Here is a 9,854-nt window from a genome sequence, read left to right on the forward strand (position 1 = left end):
TCCAAGTGAATAAGGAAAAACAACAAGTTATGACATTAACTTTGTTCTAAACTTTTTTTTGTCATACTTAAGGGGGTAGAATGGTCCAACCAACAACTCTGAGCTGCTAAGATGTGACTGGTGTAGCATTTTACAAAAAACTAATGGCTGCACACCTGGCAAGGGTCTTACATCCAACTAATGAGAGATGGTATTATAGAAAACATTTGCCTGCATAAACATAAACCTGCAATACCAAATCCATTGCTGCAAATGTAACATAATATAATAAGACATTTAATAAGTATAATAAACTCAAAATAACAACATTAGGGTTGAAGGCTCATTTTGGCATACTTAGCTCCGTGTTTGGTGTCAAAATGCCGACATAGATTGTTCTCTTTGACGACCCCACTGCCTCATAACACAAAAGACATACCAGTTTCTCTCCTTCAAGTACAAACATATATTCACCTTCCCATCTTTCTTGAAACAGTCTTCCATCTGCATCAGTTTTTCTCTTCCTGGACATTTTGGGATCATTGTTTGTATTTCTCAACTCCGTTTGTTCGGAAAACGATATTGATGTGGAAAAACTGCAGTCTAGTGGTGAGATGCTGTTACTTCACAGGTAACATAATTGGCATGCATTATGGGAAATGTAGTTTGTTGTCAGTGCACCCTTTTGACTTGTTTATTATTCGACAATCAGACCTTTTAAGCTCTCGCGGGCCACATAAAAGACGTGGTGGCCCACATCTGGCCCGCGGGCTTTGAGTTTGACACCTGTGGGTTAGACAGTTACAGAATTTGACCATTGAGGGATTTTATTGTTTTAAGAGTTAAAACAAGTTGGGTGTCACCAAAGGCTGTATTTGGGAGCTCCAAGTTTTAAAAAATGCTGTAAATTTCCAATATTTTCCCAAGAATTTGTTTAAATACCTCATCTGTAGTAATGCACTGTCTGCTTTGTACCTTAGTAACAAAAGGAGTGATAGAAAGGGTGTGGCTGGCTTTTATAAACCAAAACACCAGCCTTTTCTGTCTCCTTTTGTTAAAGTTTCAGGTTTCAGGTGTTCTATGGGGTTGACAACCTCCTTTAAAGTATGAAATGGAGAGATGGCTGAACTGTCTGTTTTGAAATACCTGCATGTGCCAAAAGCAGCTTTTATCTTGCTATAATCAGTGAAATAGTTTATCTTGTTTTAGCATTTTATTCCTCAGAACTCCCACACATTTCCCTCTCATCTAGTGAGCAAATCCTTCAGGCCGAGTAACTTGATACTGTTTGTTAAACTTTCTGCAAACGTGAAATCTCTGCTCAGGTGTTTGAAGAAATCCTAAACACAACTTTGGTAAGCCCTGACAAAAATCTGTCAGCTGTGTGGGAAAAATTTGTCCTTTCTTTTTTGAAGACTTTCCTCCAGAAGATGTTGGTATCAGTGGAAACATTTCAGACACTTCGGACATAGCTTTTGGAAGTTAGTTGAGCAACAGCTGCAGAAACTAAACACTGTAAGCATGCTGCAAGTTGTGTGGGCAGCACATGGTTAGAGCTGTCTCCTCTCAGCAAGAAGGGCGCAGGACCGCTTCCCAGCCTGGGGTTTGCATCTTCATGGGTTTTCTCCAGGTACTCCAAGGGAGGTGCCCAGGAGGCATTTTAATCAGGTGCTTGAACCACCTCATCTGACTCCTTCTAGGCTTGGGTTCTCTACTCTGACCTCCTTCCCCTGGATCACGGCACTCCTCACTCTGTTTCGGAGGCTACAAACCTGGGATCTCTGTTTCAGACATAATCCAACCTGTTAACCATTGGTGAGGATTAAAATATAGCTGGATCAATAAGTTGAGAGCTTTGTGTTTTAACATGGCTCTTTTTTCACCACAGCAGACCAGAGCAACAGTGTTGTGTTGAAGATTGATCACTGTGCTGTAAATATGCTGACAGAAGAAGAATGCTGTTTTCACTCACAGTAACACTGATCTTCAACTCTGCCTCGTGAAAGTGAAAAAAAATCCAAATGTTTTTGAAGCTGGAAGAATATCGGTTACCAAAAAAATCACAAATTGTGTTAGTTCAGAGAGACATCATTTATGATTATTTACCCAGTTTCTGTTTTTTTTAAATTATTTGCATTTGAACGGTTTTATTTAGGAGTTTTTATTATTCTACGCCAGTAGAAGGTGGTCGTATCATGGTAGTCTCCTTCCATCCGTCCGTCCATAAAATTTATTTTGTCCCGTCCATACTTTCTGATCCGCTCAAGCTAATTAAACAAAACTGGATAAACCTAACATCATTAGACAGCGCATTGTGTAATCGTTTCGTCATCCCTTCTTCAACATCAAGGTCACAATTCAAGGTCAAATGTTATACAAGCTCTTTGCTTCTCCAGGACTGTTGCTCTAGATTGCTGTATTGCTTTAAATAAAGCAGGAGTGCCAAATGCGTCGACCACGATCTACCGGTCGATCACAAAGGCATTATGGGTAGATCGGATGGCATTAAAAAAATAGACATCAGTCTCTCATTCATCCTCACTATGAAATGTGTCACTTGATTGACAGACAGGGCATCCAGTCACAGCCCTCATTCTCTCAAACCTGCTCTCAGGGTGGAGATTTTTTGGGGAAATATTTATATTTATCCATATTTAGCCCCTCCCCCACCCCATGAAATTCTTTGTGTGTGAAGTAGTACATGTTCACTACAGGCGGCTGCAGTCAAAAGTTTTTCTGGACTAACAACAGTTATAATAAATGTGAGTGTTTTTGTGCTGCTCACCCTTTTTCAGCATGTAGGAGGAAAACTAATAAAATCCACTTCCAAAGAGACGTTAGTGTATTCACCAATTTGGACGTAACTGTGATCATGCAGACGCTACGTGCACAATGAATGCAGCTGAGCCAGGGTTGCCAGATAAATTTAAAATGTCTTATTTACCCACTCCTTTTCTGTGCACATGTTCAACAAACACAATACACACCTCATCTTAGAATATCTTTACTTAGTTAGCACATATAGTTCATAATTTCTAATCTGGCAACCCGACTGACGTGGAAACTACAGCATTTTTTGTGTAAACCCACTCTTTTTTTTTTCTTTGTTTATTAACCCAAAATAAACATTGAAAAAACACTAACGTTTCCAGAGGCCGTTCTCATGTAAACGGGGCCTTGTAGTAGTTAGATCACTTTGACTTGGTCATTTTAAAAGTAGCTGCAGGATGAAAAAGTATGGGCGCCCCTGCTCTAAAGTATTTGTAGACAGGAGTATAATGTGATGTATGCAGTACTCTGGTTCTGTTTTGTTTGATCTTTGTGTCTCTCTTGCTGCTTTGGAAAATAATCTTGACCAAAACTACATATTTTTGTCAAATCTAACCTTAACCATTTTATGTGAGTCACTTTTGAATCTGACTTTGTCCACCCTCACTGTCGCATCAGCAGCTGTACACCAGACCTTTATACGGCCTAGTAACATCATCCATGCTGAGTGTATGGGTTTAACTTCAAATGTTAAACCCATACACTCATCATACACCAGACCTTTATACAGCCATAGTAACATCATCCATGATGAGTGTATGGGTTTAACTTCAAATGTTAAACCCATACACTCATCATACACCAGACCTTTATATAGCAATATCATGCATGAGTGTATGGGTTTAACTTCTGAAGCTAAACCCATACACTCATCATAACTTATCCATTGTATGATGAGTGTATGGATCTGAAACCATACACTCTCCCACCAGCAGCTTCTACACTCAGACATACGCTCCCAACGGATGGGTGTGGTTATGGGAAGTGTTGGCAGCTGTGTTTGTCTTACTTCTGTGTGTGGGTGGGTGTTAGGTCATGTTTGTCCAGGGATGCAGTGTTAAGGTCATGTCTCATTATGATATGATTTGTGAGTTATTTATGTTAACGAGTAAAAGTTGAGTAAGTTTGATGTAAAGAGAAACGTTGAACAGCTGCCAGCGGTGTGTGTAGTGGTGACCCAACACCTTATTTTACCATATATTTATTTTCAGGGGAGTAGAAGGAAAAGTACTTGGAGCTGTGCTAATCTCTATTACTTGTTTGGGGTTTTCATATGTTTTTATTCAGAGGAGCATAATAACCACTGCATCAAGGTCACAACTTGTGATTTTTTTAGATACTTTCTGAAAGGGCTTAAAACTGAAATAAGGCTTATTAGTATTCCTTCAAGGGAAGCAAAGCACCTGCTGCCTTTCATGCAAGAGTTTTAAAACTTTTGTGGAGATATTACATATTGGTAGTTATAACGGTTTGGGTCAAATTATAAAAAAGTCTCAGCTATTGTGACTATGTTTTAGCTCAACTTCAAAACTATTTCAGTTTAATTTGGTTTATTTCTGTAGCTCCAAGTCACAACAGAACTTGTCTCAGGACACTGAACAGACACATCCCAGCAGATTGTGTTGAATCTTTAATTCGTCACAGTCTTCCATCCTGAGCAAGCACAAAGGAGACAGTGGAAAGGAAAAACTCCTTTAACAGGAAGAAACCTCCAGCAGAACCAGGCTCAGGATGAATGGCCATCTGCTTTGACCGGCTGGGTTTGAGAGAAGAGGAAGGAGAGACAGACACAGAATGACAGGTCCAGATGTACTTTCTATAGGAGGAAAGACGAAACACACGTTAAGATAGAACAAAGTCCATGCTCAATAATCCAGGTATACAATCCAACATTTTTCAGTCAGGTCATCTGGACAGTTTTTTTTTTGTGCTGAAACGTTTCGCCATCGATCCAGAAGGCTTCATCAGTCAAGGAAACACGCAACAAAACTGATTCTTCCGCCAACAGCTTACTCCAAAGTGGAACAAACCAGTTCTGCTTGTGATTAGATGGTCTCTTTGGTACACCCCTCTTCCATTGCCGGCCCTCTTCCTTGTTGACAGTCTTGTCAAACTGGTTGAAAACAACAAAGTCCATGCTCAATAATCCAGGTATACAATCCAACATTTTTCAGTCAGGTTATCTGGACATGATGACTGATGAAGCCTTCCAGACTGAAGGCGAAACGTTTCAGCACAAAAAAAAAAAAACTGTCCAGATGACCTGACTGAAAAATGTTGGATGTTAAGATAGAAATAATTAAAATGCAGAGTAGCGCAAGTAAAGACAGCAGCAGAGTGATGAAATGTGGGCAATTTGTCCTCCAGCAGTCTAAGCCTATAACTGCAGAACTGAGGGTGCATTCACACCAACCCTGTTTAGTCCGCTTTAATCGAACTCTAGTTCGATTTCCTAGGAAGTCCGGTTCGTTTGGGGAGGTGTGAATGCGCCATCGAACTCTGTCACGGAACAAAAATGCGAACTCTGGCCCGGGCTAAAACCTAGGTCTCGGTCCGGTAGAAGAGAACTCCAGCGCGGTTCAAGTACAGTGTGAATGTAAACAGACCGGGCCCCACTCCACAACCAAGAAGTGGAGTGCAGCGCAGGGCAAACACACATTTCTCTTATTTTATATGGAGCTGTCAGCTGCCTTGTGTGAAAAACAACATTCTCCAGGGTCTTCTGTCTCATCTTCTGCTCATGCTAAGTCCATTTTTGAAAAATTACTAAATATAACTCCTAAAACTGCTAAAACTTGATGCCACTCCGTTTTTATTTTTATTTCCAGAAGAAGACGTGTCTTCAGAGGTTTTTGTGTCGTTTCTTTCAGTAGTTCTTGGTGCAGCGCCCCCACAGGCGAGCGAGGGAACAGGTTGGTTCAACAGGTTGACTCGACTGCACAGTGCAGTGTGAATGCAAACTCACCAGCTCAAATGTAAACAAAATGTTATTAATATTGGTCCCCAACCGAACCAAGTCTACCGGACTATCAGGTGTGAAAACAACCTAAGGGATAGCTCAGGAAACCCAACCCGACCCTAACTATATAACTATATGCTCATGTTCGTGATGCTGTTTGATATAATGTTTTTATGCTTTTAGTGCTTAGTGTATTTTTAGTTGATGTTTTTCTTAGTTCATATCATAGATGTTATCATTGTTTTTCTTTTACATTTTATTGTTGGATGTAACTGGGACCCTGTGTACATAATTTCGTCCCACCACATGTACCACATGAGGTGCGAACGACAATAAAGAATCTCTGACTCTATAGGATTTATCAAAAAGGAAAGACTTGAGCCACATTTTAAAAGTAGATAATGTGTCAGACTCACTGACAGAAACTGGAAGTTGGTTCCTCAAGAGAGGAGCCTGATAACTGAAAGATCTTCCTCCCATTCTGCTTTTGGAAACTCTAGGAACCACAAGTAAACCTGCAGTCTGAGAGTGAAGTGCTCTGTTAGGAAAATATGGAACAATAAAATCTGTAATATAAGATGGAGCTAGGTTGTTGAGCGTTTAAAGACACGTATATCACAGTCTGGATTGTGTTTATAAAAGATGATCTAAACTTTTGCTACAAATCTTGTTACAGGTGACCAATGAGACGTTTCACACAAATCGGCCTGACCTCCCGGAGTGTTTCCAGCTCTCTGTACTGTCATGGCTGCCATGCATCTTCCTGTGGGGCGCCTTTCCTGTTTATCTCTTCTACCTAAAGATGAACAAGAAAGGATACATCATGATGTCTCTTCTGAACAGGATCAAAACAGTAAGAACTGCATTAACCTATATGTAATGTTTGTTGTACTACATTTTTTTTCAATGAAGACAGAAAATGAACCATCTGTTGGGTTACTTTTCATAATTTGATTTTTTTTTTTGTACCTGAACTGTTGATTGTGCAGGATGGATATATGTGACCACCTCTGGTTAAAGTTTCTGTTGCTGACTTCTTTTTCTAAAAGACTAAAGGGGATTTGTTGCCTTCAATCACTACAAATCTAAGCAAATTTGTCATTACAAATAGGCCCGTCACGGTAACAAATTTTGCTGGACGATTTTAGAAATTATTGCAATGAACGATAATAGTGTTTAAAATAACAATAATTAATTGTCAAATTTTAGAAGAAATGTAGATTTGTTTGGAGTGTAGTACCTTTTTTGACCACCTGATGGCAGTATAATACCGTTTGAACCAAAGGATGGATAGTTGAGCAGCATGTCTCTTTAAGAAAAATGGGAGTGAGGGCCCTTGACGTGGGCAGCACGGTGGCGCAACTGGTAGAGCTGCTGCCTCTCAGCGAGCAGGTCCTTGGTTCAAACCCCAGTCCAGGGGCCTTTCTGGGTGGAGTTTGCATGTTCTCTCCGTGCATGCATGGGTTTTCTCCGGGTACTCCAGTTTCCTCCCACAGACCAAAAACATGCATGTTAGGCTGATTGGTAACTCTAAATTGTCCCTAGGTGTGAGTGAGAGAGTGAATGGTTGTTTGTCTCGTTTGTTTCTATGTGTCCCTGTGATGGACTGGAGACCCGTCCAGGGTGTACCCCGCCCCTCGCACAGTGATTGCTGGACATGGGCAAATGCGACCCCCATGACCCAAAATTGAATAAGCGGGTAAAGATAATAGATGTATGGATGGATGGCCCTTGACGTGACATGGGCTGACATGGTGAAATGGCGGACGCTCGGTGATTTGAGCTCTTTAGCGTAGCATTTTTCACACAAAGCTTTTAATAAAAATTAAAAAAATCAGTAAACAAGTTCTCAGCTTCTTTTTGCAGAGAAAAACAATTTTTAACATGAACGCACAGATTTCAACCGTGAATTTTGGAGCTCGACAGGATGGAGTTTTATTCCTGAGGTCGGCCTGTTAGCTCGTAGTTCAGCTTCTCAGCTTAGCTGCTTTTAACGATCCAAAAACGCGATTTTGGATGGTTAAAACTGATTTTCAAGAGAAAAGAGAAAGGGAGGGGTCAGTGAAGAGCACCAGAGTTAAGCTTTTTGTCATCCAGTGTCTTCAGTAGAAAGAGAGACACGATGAAACGATAGTCGATAAATGAAAATGAGGTCGATAATTTTAATTTATCATGCAATTAATTGATTTATTGTTTATCGCAACATGCCTAAATACAAATGTATCACTTTTAAGAATTGCCTTTTTGATTCTAACATTTGGGATGTCTGCCTTGGGGCGGTATCTTTTTTTTAAATTACAGTTACACTGTCCCAACTTGTGTTGCAGTTTTTGGTATTGCCCTCTTATTGAAAAGCTTGTGGCATTGTCTCATTACTGCATGTGATTTATGGTTTCTAAAGTATTTTTGAACTTACTTTCTCTTATTAAAAATGCAACAAACGAGTATTATTTTGTCATGGTTATATTACACTGAATACTTTTTATACACAAATAAAACTAGAGTTTAACTCATCCACACAATCTGGTAGAACTGGTAGCAATGTAAAAATAATTAGCAGAGTCTATGGTAGGAAAACTGCAGCGGTAGTCTAGAGTAAAGAGAAAGTAACAGTTGTCATGACGAGAGGAAGAGAAGAATTTTGTAATTACACCGAGCAGTAGTTCTGCTCTCCAAGGTGAAGTCATTACGTAACCATAAATCATTTTATGTCAGGGTTTTTTCAGGTAAGGTTAAATAAGAACATGTGAGGCTGCTCACCTTCTTCTGACAGGTTTTTTAATGAATAAAACATATTTATCATTTCAGATAGACATGTCGGCATGAAACATCAGTTTGAACTCTTACATTAATTTATTATTTTTTATTCTTAGTAACTCAACTATTTTGAGCTTAAATGTGTTTCTGTGTATTGTAACAACAAATTAAAAGTTTTTTAATGCCAGATGCATTTTTTTGCGTTTTGTTTTACTGAGCAGATTCAAGTTATCGGCACATTGTTTCCTTATGTAATTAATTAATTTTAGCTGCATTCTTAGTGTTAGACCAGTAAGTCAGTAGTCTTGTGTCAACAGAAATACTAAATGTTTTTGTAGAAGTGGACAAAATAAAGATTTCATCTAATTGTTATTTGCTTCATTTCCACTTGCATTAAAGTTCTAGAAACAAAGTCATGTTTAGGTAGGAATAGAAAAAGCATTGACTTCAACTGCTTACAGTCAAAATCAGTTGTGTGGCACCTTCCCACTGGACTGTGCTCCATCGGGCAGTATAATAAAATTCTTTGCCATTGCAATATCAGAGTGCGTAGTATCAAAGTATTACAATAAATCACAGACCCAAACTAGATTTAATTGATTAATTAATAATAAATAATAAATTAATTAATAATTAATAATTAATAATTAATTAATTAATTTACTGGGCACACAGATGAATCCTTACTGTCTGATTTCGAATGAAGCTGAAAGCTAAAGCAACACTGATGCTGATGATTAAAGTCATTAAATCAAGGGTCTTAAAAGCATTAAATCAAGGTGTTAAAGGCATTAAATCAAGGGTGTTAAAAGCATTAAATCATGGCATTCAAGCATTAAATCAAGGCATTAGTCATTAAATCAAGGGTGTTAAAGGCATTAAATCAAGGTGTTAAAGGCATTAAGTCAAGGGTCTTAAAAGCATTAAATTGTGGCATTAAATGCATTAAATCATGGCATTCAAGCATTAAATCAAGGCATTAGTCATTAAATTAACGGCGTTGAAGCCATTAAATCAAGGTGTTAAATGCATTAAATCAATGGCGTTATAGGCGTTAAATCAAGGTGTTGAAGGCATTAAATCGAGGTGTTAAATGCATTAAATCAATGGCGTTATAGGCGTTAAATCAAGGGAGTTGAAGGCATTAAATGAAGGGAGTTGAAGTCATTAAATTGAGGGCATTGAAGGCATTAAATCAAGGGCGTTGAAGGCATTAAATCAAGGGCGTTGAAGGCATTAAATCAAGGTGTTAGTCATTAAATCAAGGTGTTAAAGGCATTAAATCAAGGGCGTTGAAGGCATTAAATGAAGGGCGTTGAAGGCATTAAAT

At 38.9% G+C, this 9,854-nt stretch overlaps 1 protein-coding gene across 1 annotated transcript in view; it reads left to right on the forward strand.

Annotated features, from left to right (window-relative positions):
- abcc3 (ATP-binding cassette, sub-family C (CFTR/MRP), member 3) overlaps positions 1–9,854 on the forward strand; it is a 75,169-nt gene that overhangs the window by 15,807 nt on the left and 49,508 nt on the right. The window contains exon 2 of the mRNA XM_037691318.1: positions 6,444–6,620. Coding sequence (XP_037547246.1) covers positions 6,444–6,620 — 177 coding nt within the window. The remainder of the gene's footprint in view (positions 1–6,443; positions 6,621–9,854) is intronic.

Source organism: Nematolebias whitei, chromosome 17, assembly GCF_014905685.2.
Source record: "Nematolebias whitei isolate Nwh7 chromosome 17, NemWhi1, whole genome shotgun sequence".
Lineage (NCBI taxonomy): Eukaryota > Metazoa > Chordata > Actinopteri > Cyprinodontiformes > Rivulidae > Nematolebias > Nematolebias whitei.